This window comes from Ictalurus punctatus, chromosome 6 (genome assembly GCF_001660625.3).
Source record: "Ictalurus punctatus breed USDA103 chromosome 6, Coco_2.0, whole genome shotgun sequence".
NCBI classification, from domain to species: domain Eukaryota; kingdom Metazoa; phylum Chordata; class Actinopteri; order Siluriformes; family Ictaluridae; genus Ictalurus; species Ictalurus punctatus.
In genome coordinates this window covers 16,615,335-16,640,219 of record NC_030421.2, presented here as the reverse complement: position 1 = coordinate 16,640,219, position 24,885 = coordinate 16,615,335, and the positions used below count along the sequence as shown (strand labels likewise).

General features: G+C 38.0%; 1 protein-coding gene across 2 annotated transcripts in view; it reads left to right on the top strand.

The window, feature by feature from the left end:
• The window catches only part of col4a2 (collagen, type IV, alpha 2), a 75,843-nt gene that overhangs the window by 434 nt on the left and 50,524 nt on the right, over window positions 1-24,885 (top strand). For both annotated transcript variants that reach the window (XM_017469389.3, XM_017469386.3), the window contains exons 2-3: window positions 59-191; window positions 304-355. In XM_017469389.3, the coding sequence (XP_017324878.1) occupies window positions 124-191; window positions 304-355 (120 nt within the window). In that variant the 5' untranslated portion in view covers window positions 59-123. The remainder of the gene's footprint in view (window positions 1-58; window positions 192-303; window positions 356-24,885) is intronic.

Sequence of the window (24,885 nt, the reverse complement as noted above, 5' to 3'; positions counted from 1 at the left end):
TTCCTTTCTTCCATATACTTTCGCTCTGGAAATCTAATAAACTCTTACAAAACTGTAGGTGGTGTGTGTGTGGTGCTGCCATGTGGTAACGGCGTTCCTGAGTGAGCGTGTAGGAGAGAGAGAATGAAATGTAAATTGCGGATGGAGGGAGTGATGCAGCCACAGCACCGGGGAGTAGTGAAAATCCTGAGGTAAACTCCACCAACACTTTAGACATTGCATTTATAACGCATCCATAAATACACCACAATCTTTTGCGTGATTTCTCTCATGCTTTTTTTTGTTTGTTTGTTTGTTTTGTAGGGTTCTTTTGATTTGTCTCATCGTTCTCGTCCTGACGACAGAAGTTAACGCAGTAAGTTATTTTATTATTAAAAGGAGGCTATATGATGCGCATCACTAGCGTGCCAAACTAGGCACTTCTCAAGTGGGAGTGTCCAGGGAGTGTTGAAGCAGGGCTGGGTCTGATATTTAACCCTGTCAAATGAATGTGCACATTGGTGATCGGATCATTTTACTGACTCGGATCTTTGAATGTAAAATGAACGAATCATTTTTCGAGTCATTTCGTTCATTTCAGCAGAATATGATTAAAATGTTACATGCTAAATTCCCCAGCACATATAGTACTTACGCAAACGTCGATCACATTTGGAATATAAAATAAATTATAGGCTAATGCAGCCGAGGCCCAATTATGAGAAACAGAAATGATTTATTAATTGCTTAGCTGGTCTTAGTTCACCTCAAATCCTGATCCGAGTCGTTCCTTCTTTTGTCACGTTATATCTGTCACATCTGTTCCCCGGAAACAGAAATTATTAGTTCACATCTCGAGTCTTCGGGTCGTTTGTTCGTCCGGTGACTGCCACATAGGCTGAATGCAGTGGGGTTGTGACGTGATGAACGAACGACTCGAACACGAAGACTCGAGACATGAACTGATCATTTCTGTTTCCGGTATTGCATGGTGCATTGCCTATGGGATTGTCACCGGAAGAACGGACGACTCGAACCCAAAGACTCGAGACATGAACTAATCATTTCTGTTTCCTGTACAGAATCTATGGGGGTGTTGCAGCACATGCGTGGTCAAAAATGAACGGATCACTATCTGAGACTCGTTATTCCCAAGTGATATTAAGGATTCGTTTAAAATGAATGAATCGTTCATGAACGACACATCACTAGTGCACATTAAAGCTCTATAATATATACAGTGACGATTCGGTTGTTGTTGTTGATGTTGTTTAAAATAATTCCAGTGCATAAATCCACTTTTCATGTCTTTTCACTTTTCATGTCATGAAATTTCATGTCTTTGACTTGTATGTATGTATTCCTTATCTTTTTTTTTTTTTTTTAAAAACTAAATTGATATGGAAGAAGATTTGGACACTATATTATACACTCGCTGAGCACTTTATAAGGAACAATATACTAATACTGCGTAGGCCTCACTTTTCTCTCATAACAGCCTCAATTATTCATGACATGGCTTCCACAAGATGTTGGAAACATTCTGGTCCATGTTGACATGATTGCATCACATAGTTCCTGCACATGTTTTAGCTGCACTTTCATGCTGTGAATCTCCCTTTCTACCACATCCCAAAACTGTTCTACTGGATTCAGATCTGCTGACTAGGAAGGCCACTGAAGAACATTGAACTCATTGTCATGTTCATGAAACCAGTTTGAGATGACATTTGCTTTGTGACATGGTGCTTTATCATACTGGAAATAGTCATTAGAAGATGGATAAATTGTGGCCATGAAGGGATGCAGATGGTCAGCAACAATACTCAAATAGGCTTTGGCATTGAAATGATAATTGATTGGTATTACTGGGCCCAAAGTGTGTCAAGAAAACATTCCTCACACCATTACACCACCTACCCAGCCTGGACTGTTGATAAAAGGCAGCTTGTGTCCTTGGATTCATACTGTTGGCACCAAATTCTGACCCTATCACCTGCCTCAGCAGAAATTGAGATTCATCAGACCAGGCTATGTTTTTCCAGTCTTCAACTGTCCAGTTTTGGGTGAGCCTGTGCTCACTTCAGCCTCAGCTTTCTGTTCTTGGCTGACAGAAATGCAACACGACGTTGTCTTCTGCTAGTGCAGCCCATCTGCCTCAAGGTTCAAAATGTTGTACATTCTGAGATGCTTTTCTGCTTTACTGTTACTGTAGCCTTTCTGTCCACTCGAACCAGTCTGGCCATTCTCTGTTGACCTCTCTCATCAACAAGGCATTTCTGTCTGCAGAACTGCTGCTCACTGGATGTTTTTTCCCTATTGCACCATTCTGAGTTAACTCCAGAGATTGTTGTGCGTGAACTGTACCAAGATGCACCTGTAAAAGCATTTAGACAAATCTCTTTTGGAACAGTCAGAAAAAATAAACAAAAATAGAACTCTGCCAAAAATTCAGCTTGCTATCTTTAGAGAAAGAAGGGTTGTGTACATGATCCCAAGAACACTGTAACTCAGTGAAGTATGGAGGTTGGAGCATTATGATATTGGGCTGCTTATCTGTGAGCAATACTGGGGAATTGCACATCATTGAAATAAACATGAATGCTGCAATGTACCTTTGTACCCAAAGGACATATTAGATGAGAATTTAATCTCATTAGCCAAGAAATTGAGTCTGGTTAGTACGACCCTAACATACAGCCGAAATAACTCAAGAAGGTCTTGCTTGGCCCTCTTCTGACTTGAATCCGGACTCTTCTGCAAAGTGTGCACTTCTCAAATGGGAGTGTCCAGGGAGTGTTGAAGCAGGGCTGGGTTTGATATTTAACCCTGTAAAAGGAATGTGCACATAAAAGCTCTAAAATACATACAGTGAGGATTTGGAGGCTTTTGTTGTTGTTGTTTAATATAATTCCAGTGAATATATCCCCTTCAGATTTATACACATAATGTCTTGACTTTGTATGTTTAAATAGTAACAAAAAATGTATGTATTCCTTAGTTACTGGACACAAGTTTTGGACACTATATTATACACTCACTGAACACTTTATTAGGAACAGTGTACTAATACATTAAACTGGGGAGAGTCTGGGGATTAAGACCCCAAACATGCAGCCAGATTAACAGAAAAAGGTCTTGCTTGGCCCTCTTCTGACTTGAATCCCATTGAAAATTTATGGAGGATGATTTATGGACAATTTGTCAAGAGGAATGGGCCAAAATTGAACCACTATGGGGAACGGTGACTTCTTGTGGTTGACATCCCAAAGCTGTAACTGCCAACAACAGCTTTGCAACAAAGTACTAATGTTGTTAAGTTTTTGTGTCCATATACTTTTTTGTGCATATTTATGACTACAAAGGTAATATATATAATGTGTGTAAATTTGAAGTGGATATATGCACTGGAATATTATATTAAATAGTACTCATTATGTAATTTTTAATTCCATTTTTAATTCAATATCAAAAACAAAAGTGTCTGAATACTTAGTTCCCCTCACACAATGCTAGCCATCGACCTTTGTTGTCATGTGATGGGGAGACCTACCTGGAGAGTGGGAATTGTAGCCCTAAACAATACATGGATTATACAGATACAGATAGAGTCACTGTGTTATACCCCTAAAAGGGATCTACCCATCACTTTTAGTTTGCTGGGATTCGCACAGCATGTATGAATTTGTTTCAGCATGGCATGATTATGAAGGAATCCTCTGAAAACAAATCGCCAATGATGTTCCCCAGTACATAAGCCAGAAATGATCACTGGTATGGGCTCAAATATTTTGGTGAAAATATATTAGTATGTGTGAGTGTTTTTGCTCCAATATGAGCAGTATTTCACATACTAACTGAGGGACTGATTGATTTATCCCCATAGAAATCACTTGCTATGCCCTAACCTGCACTGTTTGACAGTATACCCCTAAAATGTGGACAAGCAACTAACTAATGATGAAATTTAGCTGAACAGTGTGTTTCCAGAAATTAAAATTATTAATTAACTGATTATTACTCATTAATTACTTACAAATATATATATAAATTCATTAATAAGAATTTTTAGCCATAGTGACATCAGTTAATTAATATTGATTAAATATCTAATTAATATTAATATATAAAACTGACTAGACTTACTTAACCTGAGCTGCTAGATAACACATTTAAAGATACACACTCTTGCAGTTTAGTTTCAACTTTCATTTTTTTTTATAGATCGTGTTTAATTATTCTGTGTTTAAAAGTCCTGATGTAGTACTACACTAATCCCAACAATCAGAGACACCATGAAAACATAATTGTTGTTGTTGCTGTAATGCATGGCCGTATCTCTGTCAGATATCATCTGCTTGTTTAGGGATAAGAAGACGACAATAGGAAGTAGTGAAAGTAACTTCATATTAAGCCCTGCAGTGAAGCACGTTATATCTGAGGGACAGTTTTAATTCCTGTTAAAGACAGTATGTAGGACAATTCATGGGTTTCTGGTTTTAGTAAGTGTGTCAGGATAGCAGAGACCCAGGAGGTAACTAGCTAGTTAATTAGTAAAGCCCCTGGTTTCAAACATGGCTTCAAATGTTAAAAAATCTGTGTAATTAAAGATGGCATTTAATAATCATTTAACAGTAATAATTTAAAAAAATTTGTATGTTACAATTCAGTTATAACTAAAAGCATTGCAGCATACTCTGTAGAAGCAACATGCATATCACATCTTGTTTAATAAAATGGTTAAAAAAGAGCTTTTCTGTCCTCTAATTTAAATGCCTATGAGCATGGAGTGACGACCAGGTCGTTAGCCATTAATGGTCATAAGTTTTTCCGGTGAACCTTGACGTCATATTTTTCCATATAAGGTTGTGAGATTTTATCATACAAACATGGAAAACAGTCTGAAACTGTCTTGTGCAACAATGACTTTTAGACAAAAGTATAGCTTGCCTACCTTTTTTATACTATTGTCTCAATCAAAACAAAACCTTATGGGACACGGTATTAGACATGTTTAGGTTCTGATTGCAGGGCTTTTGTTTTGTTTTTAGATCTAAAACAGAAGTAAACCAACAATGTTTTTACATTTGTTCATCAATAATGTCCAATGCTAATGCAATGCAATGCTAATATAACTAAACAGAAGCATGTCGTGCTTCCAAAACATGTTATTGGCCACTACAGCGAAAGGTTATATAAGAAATTAAGGGATGAAGTGATGCACGTCTTCTGCTAATAGTCTGGGAAAACACCAGGCGTTATTGTTTGTGATCTGAGGATTGACTATTGTATGTTAGCGTTGTTATCCATTATAGAAGTACTGTAAAGGTCAACACAGGCATTTTTGTTCAAAAGGTTAAGACCCACATGGGAAAGATCAAATTTCACTCATGTGTGTGTAGATTTGTTCCTGTCCTGTGTGTTTTCCTTTGTACATTTTAAATGTCATGAAACTTTTTTGCCATCAGAGATTGGGGAAACCTTATAAGTGGTTTTGGAACTACTGCTATTGGCATTCATTATATTGGTTGCACATGTTTTCCAGCAGAATACCATGTACTAGGAGTTACTACAACTCTGCAGTGGTATATTAATATCATACTTTACCTTCTCAGAAGTAAAGTAATTTGCCAAAGTGGAAGAAAGGAGCTCTGTGTTTTAGGCCTTATCTGATTTTGTGCTTTCCTGATGAAAACCTTGTGACAGTGTCAGAGCATACTTAACGCATTGTGTTGGTCCATGAGCCACACTGATTATAGACCTGCAGGAGAAGCTATTTTCAGACCAGCATCATTCAAGAATTCTACACAACCTCATCAATGCAAAGCACTGCCTGCAGATATAGCGAGAGTCACGTAAACATGTCTGCCTGAGTCTACAGTTGTAATCAAAATTATTCGTCCTATCAAATCAGGTTTATTGTAAAAATTGACAGACTTTGAGCTGTTTGCAATGAACAAATCAAACAAAAGCAATTGAAATAGTTCAACATAACGGATGAATGAAGCATTCATTGTGCTGAACTATTTCAATTGCTTTTGTTTGATTTGTTCATTGTAAACAGCTGAAAGTCTGTACATTTTCATAATAAACCTGATTTGCATAGTCTGATTTGGTAGTCATAAATTGGTTTTCTGTCTAAATACATCATAAATGAACTGAAACTTTCTAAAGTGTGGTCTACTGTTTCTGGGACAGCTGGTCTCCATCCAATTATGCTTACACATACTGTTTGTGCATTACCCATGTGACAAATAACCTCATTTTTGGCTTAAATCCAGGTGTCTGTATTTGTAAAGCGATTGTTTACATGACCATTTCAATAATCTGAACAGTACCGAAATCAAGTAACATCTTAGTAGTACTAGTAAATGTTTATAGTTGAATAGAATAGTGAAAATAGCATAGAATGTGTGGCCATTTATTAAAGTACATAAGTGCGTAAATGGATATACTTTTGGAATTTGTCCCTTTTTTTTATAATTTATTTTTGGTATATTATTTACAGGTGTTTTTTGAGGTTGAATTAACATAACCACAATAGTGATTATACACACTAGCATGAGTCAATGAAAGATGCATTTTAACTAAATGGCTGATGTTTCATATGAAGTGTGCGATAGGATTTCCTCCCTTTCCCAGGAAATATGGTGGAGCTATTGGGATAAGAATAATTATCCCATATGTTTCCTTAGAATCAAGTCTTGAGAAAATCTCAGTATTTCCTTATGGGCCATGTAATCAAATTAGAAGTGGTATTAAATTGCACTAGACAGTAGAAGAGACAGCAGTTGAAAAACCACTGAAAATGCAAGGAAAACATATAGAACAAGATTCTTCATCTTGGTGAAATCATCTGTTAGGTTTGTGAATTGAAAACAGTTCACAGATAAATCCCTAAAGTCAATGCATTGTATCTGATTCATGCAAGGGTATCGTATGTTCATATTATTAAGCAGAATTTAAAATGGGTTTGAACATGATGATCACATACTTTCCCATGCACATTCTTTTTTAGACATTATATGGTACTTTGCTAATATTACTGTGACGGTCTGGGAAAAATTACCAGCTGCTGTGTGGCTGAATTCCACAGAGGGAAAAAAAGACATGAAAAATGTTTGATTAACTTTTTAATCTTAGCGGTTAGTACGATCGCCTCACACCTCCAGGGTCGGGGGTTCAATTCCCACCGTGGCCCTGTATGTGCGGAGTTTGCATGTTCTCCCCGTGCTGCGGGGGTTTCCTCCGGGTACTCCGGTTTCCTCCCCCAGTCCAAAAACATGCATGGTAGGCTGATTGGTGTGTCCAAAGTGTCCGTAGTGTATGAATGGGTGTGTGAATGTATATGTGATTGTGCCCTGTGATGGACTGGCACCCTGTCCAGGGTGTATCCCGCCTTGTGCCCCATGCTCCCTGGGATAGGCTCCAGGTTCCAGCGCGACCCTGAAGGAACAATAAACGGAATAGAAGATGTCTAAAGCCTTGTTAGCGAAGTGTCGTTTCATCACACAGTGTTGTTTGAGAGTCTAATCATTTCAGCTTGTAAACAGAAGGTAAAAACTTTCTGAAAATATCTGCATTGCAGCTGGAATAGAATTTTTAGATGCACTTTTCACCTTTCTCCACATTTGGAGGTAACCAGAATTTGAAATCCTATAACTTTACTTTTTGGGTGAGATCAGAGGCGCAAAATACTTGCATAAGTGTACATTTATAGTATTACTTATAATAGCTGTATTTATACTTTACATGAGTACAGCTGAAAATGAATACCATTGTACCCTTACTTCATTGCATTTGCAAGATTAAACAAACTTTTTACTCCTAACATTTTAATTTAGACTTTCAAAGAACTTGTTACTAATTGTTCAGTGTAATGAGCTAATTTTAGCATGCAATCATTTCAGTTTAGCATCCAATGAAGTTCATCAGTGTAGGAAAAAATAATCAAGAATCATGCCAGTTCGCCATCGGCTGTGCTACACAATGTCATTAATATCATAGCTAGCTGTGTGTGTTTGACGGTGCACAAGCCACTGTACTGCACTGTGGAACTTGAGGATGAACACCCCTCATGTGAAATTCTAGCTAAATATTACAAACATACCTAGACTGAATGATGCTTTCAGGCAACACTGTGTAAAACAAGGAAACACTGCTTTAACAAAACAAAATCATCTTCTTAGTGCTAGAAGGATTAGTAATAAAAGTTCATAGTAAATAAAAGTTTTTACATGAAAACATGACTTTAACTTCACTATCTCAGCTAAACGCATTTACATGTCACTTTTAATACTTGAGTACATTTAAAAGTAGTATTTACTCTTGAGTATATTTCTGGCAGGATACTTCCACTGTTAACTGAATAAGATTTTGACATATTATCTATACTTTAACTTAAGTATAATTCCTCAGTACTTTGTACACCTCTGGTTGAAATGGTTGATGTTAAAGAGAAACATGTTTCAGTTCAGGAAAGCAGTACGTTTCAGAACTGTATATAGTAGAATGTCACCACGTGAAAGGTCACCCCACATTACATAGACATTGTCTGTGAAAATGTTTTGCATATTTGCCACTGCTAGTTTAGCTGTGTCCATCCTCTTTGGGGAAACCCCTCTGAGTATGGCATGGTTTTGTCTGCAGGTGCTCCCTGAGGCTGTATGGGTGTATGTGAGAGTAGGTGGGTGTACCTTTGGATTTGCATGAGAGGAAAGGCGTTGATCTAGGCAGAGCGAGATGTCTATGAGTGATAAGAACAGGAAAACGGTCGCAATATCACATGCCAAAATAATCCGCTCTAAAACAGGAGACAATTGAGGGAAGATCTATTGTGTTGGATTGAAGGAAATGGGAAAGGAATTGATCCTTGGATGAGAAGACCATATGTTGAGAAGCATGTTGCTTTCATTTTATTTAGTTCAGCATATCTTTGTAGGTCTAACTGGTCTTTAATGTTGCTTTAATACACTTATATACACAGTGTACAGCAGATGTGTTGTGATAGCTCCTATATGTGAATGAATGTGTTTGTTAACACACAATTAATGTTCTACTGAAATGTGCCCTTTTACTGAATACTGGATGCAAATGTGTTCTGTTGGTTTTCCCAATCTCTCTGTCCTGAAACCTTTTTGGCCCTGTACCGACTCAGAGATTTTTGCCTGCCAAGAAACACAAGACTTCTGTGTTCTATGACGTGTGTATGGAAATGATTAGCCTATAATGTTATTAGCCTATAAATTAGCTGTGTAATAAAAGGTGTGCTGATAGTTTCAAGAAACACAAGCTCTAATCTAAAGGAACATCATGGCCTTTACTTTAAGGGGAAAATCACCTTATATACTGTCTTACTTACTTTTACAATCCCTCATTTTTATGCTTATGTTTCTCTCTCTCTATCTCTCTCTGTCTTCCTGTCTCTATTCTTCTATTCCGTCTCTTTCATTCAAGAGGATGTACATCTGTTTAGAGACAATGTGCTAAACATCCTGATTTTAAAATAGTCTTGTGAATGGTAAACTAATGGGTTCACCAGATCATTTAGCTGAGAAAGTCAGGAACAGGAAGCGGTTACATGCCAAAAAATACCTTTAAGATGACATTCCCAGAAAAGAAGTCCCTTTGCTGTATTTTTCCATTAATGTTCAGTGTTACATTGGACAGTATAGACTAAATATGTTTGACATAGAGGAAAGTATTATGTGTTAGAGGTCTGGTCATGTTTATGTTTTACTGAATTAATTTTCTCTTGCCAATACAAAACATACAAACGTTCCCTTTCATACTTACTATTTTAAATGTCCTAAAATCATTTGACTTGCACCTCCAGGGTTGGGGGTTTGATCCCTCCCCCTGCCCTGTGAGCACAGAGTTTGCATGTTCTCCCCGTGCTTCAGGTTTTCTCCCCAAGGCCAATGACATGCTTTGTAGGCTGATTGGCATCTCTAAATTGTCTGTAGTGTGTGTGCTATTGTGCCCCGTGATTGGCTGGCACCTCATCCACCCTGATTCCACTAGGATAGGCTCCAGGCTCTCCATGACCCTATGTAGGTTAAGCGGTACAGAAAATGGGTGGGTGGATGGGATAAGAACATCAAAAGGAATGCTTACTATTTTTGGAGTATTTTAAATGATTTTAGGACATTTTCCAGACCTAGTATATTGTTAAATTTTACTTTGCACCAACCCTCAAGTTGGTATATTCTGGCAATATTGTAGAGCTTCACATAGCATTCATATTACTTCAGACAAAATAGTTATTGAATTAGGCAAAGATTAATGGACAAAATTATTGTCCTAAAGTCATGTTTAGGTACTTAAAACAAATCACTTACTTTTTTTTTATCAAAGAGTGCAGGGACAGTTGATATTGGTTGATTTGGTTCCAAGCTGAGTTCAAATAACATGTTCACACCTGTCCAAACAAACCAAAAATGAGGGGCAGACATATCATAGTTCACAATAGCCAAATCAAATGACATAAAATGATCTAGAATGGTGTACATAATTACCTGACAGGAGACTAGGAGGATTGCAGTGATGTCGTGTAATGATGAATGATTGCATACTGACTGGCAGACATCTTCAGTGATGTCACACACGAGCATTTGGGTATATTGTGGTTTCTACGCCATACAGTTGGGGTTCTAATGGGTGATGGGTGGTTAATGGTGCATTAATACACACTTCAACTGGTCAACTGCTCACTCTTAAAATTAGCCCATGGCTTGCTGGCTTTTATCACATCACACCGAATTGGTATCATCCTCTGCATTTGTAAGCCTTTTTGTGGAGTAGGGGTGTAGCAGATAATATGATTAAAGCATAAGTGATTTCATACAAGCCAGTGTAGTGCTAAGACCGTATACTCTGAGGTCCACTGTGAAGAGATGAATCCGAAACAGGGTATCCAAGTATAAACAGTGTATTGTATTGTGTTGTATTGTATTAGCAAGTATTATTCCCCCTGAACTTTTCCACATTGTGTGGTGTTATCCGGAATGGAAATGAACCTAACATATGTCATGAATCTACACAAACACTGCTTATCACCCTGAGAACACCAACCACACAGTGAAGCATGATGGTGGCAGTATCATCTTCAGCATTACCCTTGGCCTTTTGGTTGGCTTCTATGACTAATGCACAGCTTACCTGGTCCTCTGATTTTGGTGGATTTTATAGGCTGTTAGTTGGTGGATGGCCTCCTCTAGGTAGATTTACAGATGTGCCATATTCTTTCCATTTTTTAATAATGGATTTAATGGTGCTCTGTGGGATGATCAAAGTTTGGGATAATTTTTAGAAACAAATCCTGATTGATTTTTTTTTTCAGCTTGTCCTAGACGTGTTTGAATAGCTCCTTGGTGTTCATACTTCTGTTTGTTTAGTTATAACCTCTAACTAGCTATGGATCCTTCCAGAAACAGGTGTACTTATATAGAGACTTTAACTGCACACAAGCTATTTATGTGATTTATTTATGTGATTTATGTGACAAGTTGGAGTTGGTTATTAATATAGTACATATGCAATATATATAATGTATAGTACATTGGGTCTTACTTGTGTTTGTAAAACTGTGGTCTAAATGAGACAGTCTGCTCATGCTGTTGTGTCTCTGTTTAGACAAACATGAGAGGACTCCCATGAGTTCCAGGACTTTCCTTGCTTCCTTTTATAGTCTGTTAGCTGCCCCTCGTAGTGTATGATTTCTCTGTCTCTCTCCGCTTTGTCTTTGTGTAGTTACAGAGGGTGGTGGTCCAGTTTTGGCAGTGGTAGTCAAGGAAACAACATTCCCATGTCATCTCTCGCTCTTTCCCTCACGTTCCACATGCAGTGCTGATCATGTTGCTTGTCCTGAGGGGTAAGATGGATAATGGCTTTTAGATGGTGATACGTGTCAGTGAGCTAAATCTCAGCTGCGTTTGTGTATCATTCATTAGAAACAGTAACAGACCACCTTGGAGTACAGGTGCCCTGATTTTGCTGAACACATACTGGTGTATGAGTAAAAGCAGGGCTGTTCATTATTATAGTTTATGTATTCTTTCAAGCTTTTAGGCAATAATGGTTGTGAACATGTATAATAATAAGGGGTGGGCAGATCATAAATTCATTAGCTAGTCCGCAAGGCAAGTGAAAGCTTCAGTGTGCTTGCCAGTCCCATGTTTTGGTTGCTGAATTGACAAGGTTAAAAAGTGGTAGCATTACATAATGTAAAAAATAAGGCAAGTTAGTTAGCTAGTAAAGGCACTAATACAGACAAACAACTATGTGATCATGTAGCACATTTTGTTTTACATGTCTCCTTGACAAAAAGTCAGTAGGTCATTGCTGAACATTTCAGCTAGAAGATGTGGTGTCCTGTCCGTGTCCGCACGTAAAAGATATTATTAGACTCTAGATAATGTCTTTATTTTCTTTTGACTTGTTTAACTTTGAGGTGACTAGTGTTGCGCTAACAGGAGAGTGTTTTGTCAACGTTTCCACAACACTGCGTATTCCTTATTCTGAAAAGAAAATCATGTAATATCCATGCACACTAGTAAAAATGTTCTACGGTTAGCCAGATCCCTCATCAGCCAGAGTGTGTAGTTCAGAATGGGGTGGGATTCAGAAGCACACACTATAGTTATAGTATTAAGGTGAGTCGCATTACTCTGAAGCACTTTTAAGTTTAAACATAAATGCATAACCAGTGAAAGTTTGTTTTGTGAAAGTCAATAAGAAGTAGGGCTTTATTCCGTTGTTGAAAACTACTTGTCTGCCAGGCAACTAAGAATAAAAACAAATTGGGCCACTAACAAAATCTGCTTGTCTACTGATTTGTCCATCCCTGTAACATTAGATAGCTTCATAAGGCAAATTTCTGAAGATTCAAAACTCTTTTTGGCTCACACTCTTTTGCTAGATTACAATCTCACTTGGATCTTTGGCTGACACACTGACTCAGCATTGCATTAGACGATTAATGATCTAAGTGTTATTAATCATTAATGACTTAAATAAACAAGAGAGATATAGCCAAGATTAACCAAAATTATGACATATTTCTTTCCTCACCTCATGCTTTCTCATCTGCCTACCCAGGTAAATAAATGATTCCAATATTAACAATTTGCTTTGTGATCATAGTTACAAACACGAAGTATGCAATGTGATTAGCAAGTACTCTGCACACAATGAAAAACATACATGGAAATATGATATACACTTCTACAGTCTAGGAATACAATCTAGGAATAAATAGTCACCGACACAAAACACGTTCATCTCACCATGAGGTAATGACTGAATGTAACGTTGTATCTTCAGGAATATTCATTATTTTATCCACTGTCTTTCCCTCCCTGTTAACCTTTTTACTCCCCCATTCTTTTTCTCTCTTCCCCAAGACCACCTTCATTTCCTAGAAAGAGATACTTATATAATTCCTTACAGGCATAACTCTTAATAATCCATCATGACAATGAAAGGTGGAAAGACCAGATTTAATTCTATATTGAAATTTTCCTTTTTTAAGCACACTCCTTTATATATATAAAAAAAAAAAAAAATCATTATTGAATTAACATGATAAGCGTTACTACTGACATAAGAGACAACATTTAATTAGAAACAGTTCATAAAGTTTCTGGGACAGAGAAACATTTCCTGTGCAATACAGCTCTTGCTTAATCTCCTGGTTCATTTTGCTATGTCAAGAGCAGGAAGCACTGATTAGAGCTGTGGACCCCTGGGAGTTGAAGTTCAGTTTTTTTTGACTGAGAACCAGTTTGGTGTGGAGAGGTCCAGCTGTGCTTGGCTGCTCAGGCGGTTAGAGGATGTGTTGTTGACATAGGACTAGAGCCAGAATATCAAACTGAGTGCACACTCATTTTCTGTTCCTTTTTGGTTTCAACTATCTGGTGTTTTGGTTTAGACTCATCAAATTGCATTACATTCACAAAAATAGCATAAAAAGTCTTTTTGTTATTGTTTACCTATTATGTACAATACTGAGACAAATGATTTATATCTCCATGTTGGTCTTTACAATTACTGTGTATTTGTGTCTCTACTCCATTGGATTTGTCATTATTTACCCCCTGTTTGTTGCACATGTATCCATGTACACAATTTGTTCCAAACAGTTCCCATACTTTGAGATGGAACAGAGGCTGGAGGTTTCCAGAAACTTCCCCATGGGAGATGGGAGTAAAACAGGCACTTTTGACCTACAGCTGCTCACGGAAAGGGGCCAAAGGATTATTCCTCCTATATACTCGTCTCTGTCTCTCTCTCAGATCTATCTCATCGGTCTTACATTTGTTTTGTTTTTTTTCTGAATTCCTAAATTCTTAATTCTTTTGCATTTTAGGACAAACTGTGTAAAGACAATGATGATTTAGTCTTCTTGTGAGGATTGCATGTTTGCTGCTGTTACTCTTAGAAAGTCATTCATTAATTTAGAGCACAATCAACCAATGCTTCATTAACTACCTACAAAGTAATAGACCTTTAATTAATGAAGTCAGTCCTTTCAAGAGGTAATTGCTCCACAAATCTGAGGAGAAGTTGAACAAAACAAATAACATATAATATCAAACTTTCTAAAATTGCATATATGGTCATGTGAAAAAATAAGTACACCCCATGGAAATTGTTGTGCTTTTTTTTTTCATATTTGGACAAGCATACATTTGATCCTCTTTGTAACAGTGCCTACTAATAAAGGTGATACACTCTATGAAATGACAAATAAAATGTAAATTTTGTAGTAATTTTCACAATTTAAATTAACAAGAAAAAAAACAAACAGATCAGTCACATGGAAAAAGTAAGTACACCCCTACATTTATCACCTTAAAATAAGTAAGTACACACCTTCAAATCCATAAAATTAGAATCCGATGTTCAAGATTGGGTATCAGTGATTAGAACCTGCTTAGGGAGTGCAGGTGGAACCTGTCTTATTTATAACCGTCTCATATCTAGTGTCTGGTGTTCTCTTTGTTATTGAGGTGTGTGGTGTCATCATGCCAAGATCTAAAGCGTTCTGTAAGACCTTCAGAAAAAAAGTTGTGGATGCCTAGGCGTCTGGCAAGGGATTTAAAAAAATCTCCAAATCATTTGAAATACATCATTCCACTATTAGGAAAATCATCTACAAGTGGTCCAGGACTGGCCGTCCTAGCAAATTCAGCTCAAGAGCAGACTGTCTGATGCAAAAAGAACCTCGACTTTTCATCACATGATCTGATAGTAACTGTTGGTGTCAAAGTGCATGCTTCTACAATCAGAAAGAGATTGCACAAAGTTGACCCGCATGGGAGGTGTGCCAGGAAAAAGCCTTTACAAGACTATAGGCAAATACCAGGCCTTTTGGTATAATGTGCTCTGGACAGACAAATCAAATATAGAGTTGTTTGGCCACAGTAACAGCAGACATGTTTGGTGCAGACCAAAGACAGCTATTCAGGAGAAGCATCTCATACCAACTGTGAATCACGGTGGTGGAAATGTTATGGTTTGGAGTTGCTTCGGTGCTGCAGGGACTGGACAGCTTGCAGGCATTGATTCAACTATGAATTCTGCATCATATTAAAGAGCGCTTGAAGATAATGTGAGGCTGTGTGTTTGAATGTTGGAGTTGAACAGAAAGTGGATCTTTCAACAGGATAATGATCCTAAACACACTAGCAAATCCACCAAGGAACGGCTCAAAAAGAAGAAATGGAGGGTTATGGAATGGCCTAGTCATTCACATTCGTTGAAATGCTGTGGGGGGATTTGATACAGGCAGTACATGTGAGAAAACCCTCAAACATCTTGCAACTGAAAGAATATTGCATGGAAGAGTGGTCAAAAATTCCAGCAAGCCGATGTCAAAGACTGGTGGACAATTATGCACAAACACCTACAAGAAGTTGTTTCTACTTAAAAGGGGCAATACTATCTTCTGAGGCCAAGTGTGTACATACTTTTTCCACAGAAGAATATCACATCTATTGATTTTTCTATTAAATAAATTATAGAGAAAGCTAATTTTCCTTGTGGTTTTGTTCAAGTATATCAACTTCTTTAATAAGCACTGTTTCAAAGATGTTCAAATTATTGCTTGTCTAAATATATGTTTTTTTAAAAAAACAACAACAACAACAATTCACATGACTATGTGACTTACAAAAATATCTGAGTCCCATTTTGTAGTACTCAAAAAATTTCATTAGTTGGGCTTAAACAGAAACAGGGAGTTAAATATAGTACTTAATTTGTGCCAGATTTGGATGGAACAGTATCTGGTACCTCTCAGATATAGTGCCTGCATTCTGGAACTTATTTACCTGGATCAAGTGAAATACTTTGGTGAAATACTTTTTTTATACTTTAAGTTGAGATCCCAAGCATATAATAACCAGACAAAAAAATGGGATGTTTGTTTGTTTATTTGTTTTTTTGTTTGGCTGTCAAGCTTTCTCAGACTGTCACACATATGAGAGAACATTTTTGGATTTTTTTGTGTGTGTTTTTTAGCACATTTTGTGCACTTGCACTTATTTGAGTAAAAATGTAAAGTGTCGTTCTTTTGGCCAAAAAATTTGTGATGGCTGAAATTTCAGTACATCCCTACGAGATATAAATCAGGATGAGCTAAGGATAATCAGGCATGTTGTAGGGCTCAGATGAACGTTAGTGGTAGAGGAAGCATGACCGGCTTCCAGGAGCTACAGTAAAGACAGGTGGGAAGGTGGGCAAGAGGGGAAGGACAAAATCACTGACATGAGATAAACACTGACCCTAAAGAATTTGGATTATCTGATGAGCTATTTTAATTGGGAAGATATACTATTATGGTACTAAAAAAAAAAAAAATTTTAAACCCTCAAAACCATTTTGTGTGCATGTGTATTTGTCTTTCTTTTTTATCCTGCACTTGAATGTTAATTGTATAAAAGCGCATCTGCGTCTGCATCTGTTAACTGTTACTGTGCTATGGGAGTGCTTGAGGTAATGGCTGGATTTTTTTAAGGTCTTTTTGCACATGTGCTTGTTTGTGTGTGTGTGTGTGTGTGTGTGTGTGTGTGTGTGTGTGTGTGTGTGTGTGTGTGAACTTTATTAATTGTTCATATAGAAACCAGTTTTGTCTGCCAGAGGAATAATCCACAGGAATCTCTCTTGACATCTTAGCTCAAAGTAAATGTTTGTTTTATGCATTATAAATGAAGTATATGATGTCTGGATAACTGTTCAGGTTTCTGCAGGTCAGGCTGATTTTTATCTTTTTGCATCTGCATGTCGGTTTAAACCAAGTTGTTTCTATATTTGCGCTTTAGTTTAAGTGCAGAACAGAACAAATGTCTTTGGCTAGGATGAGATGAGAAATCATCCCAGCCATAACATGCCCTTAATGCACCTTCTCATGGCAGATTCCCTCTTGTGACATTGCTCTCGTTTTTCTTTCCTCTGTGCTCACATTGTGCCTACATAGATGTATTTCCAGCTGAACAAGGGTATATCCAAGTCCTGTCTGTTGTCTGTGTTCCTCTGGGTCTGGGATACTGGTGTTCACTTGTGGTAGGAGAACCCCTGATAAAGAAGGGTTTATCAGTGTGGATCATTATAATTTAGGTCTAAAAAAATTTCTCAATGAAATGCTTAAGGTGAAGGTATGACCCATTGTGCTGGCACAGAAGGTGGAGTGCATTCAAAATGCACAGCACAGACAAAACTAAGGGTTACTGAGTTTGGTCTTGACATGGCATATGTCTCAAATAATCCAATAATTATTCAGTATTTGAATCAGACAAATAATATACAAGTAAGTGATAGCGATAGCTTCTCATTTTAATACATTCCAGAGAAATTATTACATTGGCTGCTGAGCCTCAGTTTAGCCTACTAACCCACACAAATACACACAGATATTTGTACAGTATATAGACTGTATTTCACCAGCTGTACAGAGCAGATGTGCAGATGTTTCATTTCATTAAAAAAGCCCTATTGAAGGCATTTGCCCTGAACCTGTCACTGTTTCTCATCACACATTATCAGGCATCAGAATATTTGCAGGAAGCAGTTAAGATATGTTCAGGAAAACCATATGGAGTGTGCCGGCATTGCTGGAATTTTTTACTGCTTAACAGACACTTCATACTCACTCCCTTATACGTATGAAGCAGAGCAGCCTACACGTATGTATCACAAAACCCACCCACAAGGCACATTCTTCTCTCATACTAAATCATTAAACCATTAAACAATTATTCAGTGCGTTTACATGGACAACAATAATCCACTCTTAACCCGATTAAGACCATACTTTGATTAAGAAACTACCATGTCAACAGCCATCTTTTAATTACCTTAATCTAATTAAGTTCATACTCGAATTAAGCAATAATCGAATTAAGACGTGGAGTATTCCTGTTTTAGTCGCATTATGGACATGTATTACAGACATGCAAACACCTTAATCACATTATGAACGTCGTGTGAGAGTTTTCACCGCATTTTGCGACAGGACACGATCACACACGGCAGTTTTACGTTTTACGGCGAACAAGAGAGTACGGCTGCTTCCCAAACCGCATACTTGCCTACTATAGGTCTGTAGTGGGGGAAAAATACATGTATCTCAGCTACTATATAGACGGTAAATACACAGTTTAGGACGCAGCCCACGGCTTCAAGCAGTTGTCTTTTAGCACGTATAGCATGACAAATAATTAACTGCACTTAAAGCGTTCGTAAAAAAAAAATTAATAAAAACACCCAAAACTGTATACAGTACCATAACGAAGACGAACTGTATGTTGATACGTGAAATTCTGGAGATACGGCGGACGGCGTGGCGCGGTGACGTAATGACGCGGGCTGTTAATCTAATTATGTTCTAGAAACGGGAACATGACAGGAGTATTCTAAAAGCGACTCATGTAAACACCTTAATCACATTATTATCTTAATCAGAGTAAGGTCAATAATTAGATTACTTCTGTCCATGTAAACGTGTTCCTGTATACCTGTCATTATTGGGGGTTAGGTTTTCTCCTCAGTGCCATGGTCACAGCAGCAGTATAGCATCACTGTAGAGAGAAACTCACTAATCAATGGTAGGGTGAATTCTCACCAGCAGTGAGAAAGGTGAGTTTTCTGGGCTTTAAATCATCAGTCTTGATGGTTGAAAAGTAATAATATTAAAGGAGTGTAGTTGTACTGAGGAGTAGTATTGCCACCTCACAATTCCAGGATCCCTGGTTCGATTCTGAGCTCAGGTTACCATCTGTGTGGAGTTTCTGTGCATGTTCTCCCCATGTAGGTTTCCTCCAATATCTAGAGAGTCCTATCTGGGGAAAACTGGGTGTGAGGATGGAATTTTTCTGCATATAAAAGTATCAGAATTGTAGGCACTCACTGTGTGGTCAGTTAACTGTTTTCAGTTTGTCACAGAAACTCACCTCACATTATCCACTTTTCCAAACCTTTCTGAAGTCCAAAATATGGTGATTTATTGGGGTCTCGTGTTGCAGATATTCTATCACTGTTACCCTTTGACACTTGGTTAGGCTCAACCATTCATGCAGATAGGATCACAGCTAAGGTCAGAGGTCAGTATACAAAGTCAGGGTTCAGAAAGCTTTGACTGGTTCAAGTTATGAGACCCCAGGACCTTTTCACAATCTTTTCACAATGCTGTAGCAGAACCTGAATTGACTTACACATGAGCCAGTAAATTAGGCAATCAGTTTGAACACTGTACTTTTTCATTTCAGCTTAAAATGATTATAAGAATAATAAAATAGAAGAAAAGACAAATCTCATTTAAACGTGCACTTCGGTATTGTGGATGAGAACAATGCAAAAATTCAATGAGTCAGGAATGGGAGATATTATGAAAGTAAGCCAAAACCATTTTATCATTGTGAATGAATGAATTGTGATAAGAATCTTGTAGCTCTGTTGGTTGCTCTGTTTAGTCTCTTGTCATTTGAAGAGTACAAATATGTCTGATATACTATAGCTCAAATCTCAGTTTCAGGACATGAACACTATTTTTTATTTATGCAGATCTAACATACACTATATGGTCAAAGGTTTGTAGAAAACTGACCATCACACCCATATGTGGAACCGCAAATTGTTTCCACAATGTTATATAGAACGTCTTTGTACCCTGTAGCATTACAAGGTTGGTGTCGAAGAACTCGAGTGGCCTCCACCCTGACCTCATCCCCACTGAACAACTTTGGGATAAACTGGAATGCTGACAGCACCCCAGGCCCCCTTGAACAATATCAGTGCCTGACCTCACTAATGCTCTTGTGGCTGAATGGACAAATCCCCACAGCCATGCTCCAAAATCTAGTGGAAAGCCTTCCCAGAAGAGTGGAGCTTTATTATAACAGCAAAGACTGTTCCGGAATCGGATGTTCAAAAAGGGCATATCGATGTGATAGTCAGGTGTGTGCAAACTTTTGGTCATATAGTGTAGCTGTTACTCCAAATTTGTCTTATCTATCAGCTAATAGACTGGGCGGACATAAAAATATCAGAGTACAAGTCAAAAAATGTTTGGAATCTATGTTAAAATGTCAGAAAAAGCAGCATGTCCATATTTGGTAGCTGGAAGCAGCATTCTGAATTTCTCAGTATGGCCTTTTCCCCATGAGAAAGTCATAAGTAGTAATAACAATATTCCCAGTGGCACTTGAAATTGCCCCATACAGTAGCAATGTACAGTGCTCATGGAACTGACTAATGTCTAATGCTTTTTAAAATCAAGCCTTTCCATTTTACACCTTGTTAACTCACTTCAGATCTCAAGCTAGCAAGTGCTGACTTACACGTCATTTTCAGTCATTTTCCACTTCATTTAGTTCATTTACAGTTACTGTTTCTTGGAAAAAGCTCGTAAATGTACATGGCATCAGAGCACAAGAGACATCTGCTGTTATCAATCTCTTTTTGTTGTACCACACAAATCAAGGCTCAAAAGCCTCAGCATACAGAGACTGACTGTGTTTTTTTTCTCCAGCTCTCACGCAAAAAAATTGGCATCTGGAGCACGGTTTGTGCCAGACACCTGTCATCTGGCTTAGCTATGACTGTTCTCTCAGAGCTGGGAGAATATTGTGGAAGTGGCTAGAGAAGTTGTTTCTTTACGGTTAGTCAATAGCCACAGCATTGCTCAAGTGTTTGAGCACGGAGTTTCCGCTCGGTCTGAACTATCTGATTTGTAATGAGACCAAGAACATGCAGCATCTCACAGTATTCCCACTGAGCTATGTAAAAATGCAGTGTTTATAGTGAATTCACTGACTCTGAGTCATCACCAGGCTTGTTTGTCTAAGCACACTTATAAGGTTCTTACGTCAAAGCCATGAACTCAGATTTCATTTACATATGTATAATAAGGGGTCTTTTATTTACAGTTAAATCCACTGCAATCCCTTGCACTCAAATGTGACTGCAGATTGTTTACTGTTACAGCAAGAAAGACTTAATTAGCTCTATAAACCACCCAATAATCAGATATATAATTGGCAACATACTTTACTGAACTTGCTGAAAGTATGAGACCATGGGATTGTGAAGTTGAACAGCTCATGCAGGCAGCTATTTAGAAGAAGAAGAAGAAGGAAGGCCTTTGTTCATCACATATACATTTCAGCACAGTAAAAATTCTTTTCTTCGCATATCCCAGCTTGTTAGGAAGTTGAGGTCAGAGCGCAGGGTCAGCCATGATATATGGCACCCTGGAGCAGAGAGTGTTAAGAACCTTGCAGAAGGGCCCGACTGGGGCAGTTTGGAATTAGTGAGGCTTAAGGTCTCTTAAGATTTGAAACAAATTCATTTAATCCCATATCTTTCCCGACAGACGCCAGGCAGCGCCAACAGACACGTTTGTCGTGTTTTGCCGGATCAGTGTGTTAACCCTGTCGGCATCTGTTGGCATTATTCGGTGTTCGTTTTCACCGATTGAACATGTTTTATGTCGTTTGATGTCTGAGCAGTGTGGTATGATTTTCCAACAAACTCCAACGTAATTTGACCTGGGCACGATCGGTTGCCATGACGATGAGGCAAGCGTCCCTGCAAACTCCATGGAGAAAAAAGCCTGTACGCTAGGTGCTAGGCACACACACTTCTAAATGGACTGTTTCCATGCATTTATTTCTTGCATGTGAGGGCTAGTTGCTTAAAAGTTTTGAACACTGAGCAAAAAAGTTGGATTTATCATAAAACTTGCCTCTGGTGTTGTCACTGTTTGCAGGACTAAAAATCCAATAAAACAGCACAAGATTAGGCTAGTTTGGTGTTGCTAGCCATGGGGAGGCACAACTAAGCTAACATTGTATGGTTTTTGCTGCTACAGTGCCATCTAAAGTATGTTATCTTTCCTTATGCTCTGCTCATATGATGTTCATGTATATTGGAACACATGCAGACATTTACACACCTTGTTTTCCTGCTCAGTATGACAGTTTCATTTTCAACCCCGTATATCAGTTTTTCCCTCACACTGACTGTGTGACCTAGTGTTTGACAGAATCGAGAGCTGTCAGCCAATAAGACACGAGTATTTCCACGTATTTTCCTGTAAACCCTGTCTGATTGGTCTCGCCTCCATTCACTGAAGATACACAATTACAGCACCGCCCTCTTCTATTACAGACATTCAGTTACGTAGTGACAAACCGCTCCAAATGGAGAATTATTCAGGGCTAAAGAAAAAGTCTCCAGGGCTACAGCCATAAATGCCCAGACCAGGTTGCGTCCCTGGGCAAACCGAGAACAATTTTGAAAGCTTTGCACATCCTCTGTACAACAGAAATTTGGTTTGAGTAGGCGATTTAAGATTCTTGCTTACATTAACAAATATACAATTAACAACCTACATCCCCTGCCCATTATCTGGAACGCTGATTGATGCCGTAAGCAGAACATAGTGATTTTCTTTCATCACAGGTCTACTGATAGAGCATCTTCATCATATTATCTGAGATGGAGAGCACGTTATTGCACAGGCAGTCTGTTATAAAACTTTTCCAAGATTTAATTTGGATCATCTCATACAGTGTGACAAGTAAATATCGTAAAAGACTGCTGAAATGTCACACTGTAAGACAGGCTTAAATTCCATCATGACATTTAACCAGGCCATTCGAGAGATATGAAAGGGTATAGCCTGTCTTGTTCAACCATGGAAAAAATGATTCGCTTCTATGCAGTTTCTGTGAATGCCACCGTAACAAGCCCTAAGTGTCCCTAGCAAGAGAGAATTAATTAAGAATGCCTTAGTGCACCAAAGTGTTCTGTGATAACAGGATACAGTTTGAAGAGACAAGCAGAAATAGGTTTGGACTGGTCAGGAAGGATTAGCCACTCTGAGAAATGGAAGACATGTCTTACTCCACTGCCGTCTTCATTAGAAAACACATATATCATTCTGTCACTTTCTACTCCCAAAATATAGCAGAGGTTCCAAGGTCTCCTGTAGTTCACTTAAAGATTTCTCATATTCTATATGCAGTCATATAAGGACGTTAACTCACATTTTAATGACTAATATTAGAAGTATTAATAGCTGTTTAATTAGTAATAGATTTTGCATGTCCAATATGCTTTATCACATGCATTTGCAATAGAATATTGAGAAGGACGTTCATGGTTTCAGGGCATTCATGTGACAGAGTTGTGGAATGAGGCTGGGAATTTCCCTGTCTAGTTCTGGGGGGTCTGAAAATGTTTCATTGTAAATAAAGACCATTGAATATGGTTTGTCAGTTGCATAACAAAGTGGTCTCTTATGTCTTCAACACATCAGTGTCCACTGTCAGTAATTAGCACATTTCATTCAGATAGCCATCTTGTCAGCTTCTTTCATCTATATAGACCTAAGACCAAGGAAATGTGTAATCCTCTCAGAGCAGTAACTCTGAAGTGATAATGGCTGAGCGCTAGTAACTCTGAAGCCAATGCCCTCATCAGTGAGATTCTGAAGAGATCTCGTCTAGAGGGTTGGAAAGTAATGGTCATCCAGAATGCTCTACAGTGTCATTTATTGAGACTGAAGCACAATAGCAGCCACGACAAGAACAAATTACTACAAATGCCAAAAATGTCCAGTTAGCGTCTAATACCCATTCCAGCCTAGCTGTCTCTGGTTTTGAACAACGAGCTCATTTGCAAAGGAGCAAAATGTGTGTCATCATGTGTAATTATGTATGAATTAGACTGAATATTTGTCACTTGATTATGTGTCTTTAATCAACCATTTCCTGTGTGTTATGCTCACTATGCTGTGTCCTACATTAAACCAGTAGAATATGTGCTAAAACATTGGAGTTGGATTAGATTATCCTTTGGATTTTTTGATGCATTGTTTCATTTATTATCATGAAATATGTTATTTGCTCTTGAACTCCATTTTGCTGGTTGCTACCACATGTATTTATAACAAATATTTTGCAAATAATCTTGGGAGCCAAAGGTCCACCAGTTGCTCTGTTTTGAAGTGACTGTTTAGCTGGGCCTTTTTTTATTGTGCATGTTCTCCATTTTCCGTAGGTGTCGGCTATTTAATTTGGATTGCACTCTCTGTGTGCCTACTTAAATTGTCTTAAACAAGGTTTACCAAAGAGCCAAATATACAGGTTCCAGACAGATTAAGATTTCACTGTTTATGAAGTGTGTTTGTGAAGGTTCTTGGACCATGTGTTCAGGAGAAATTGTTTTAACCATAATATTATGCAGAGGTTTTTTGTTGGTATTTTTTCCATCGCCGGAGCCGAGGTTTTTAAATTGTACCTTATTTACGGACCGTAACAATGCATTGTGTTATTTTTGTTTATAACCTGACAACTGGTCACTCGGTCACCACTTTTTTTTAAGTACAGCTTATTGTATTGT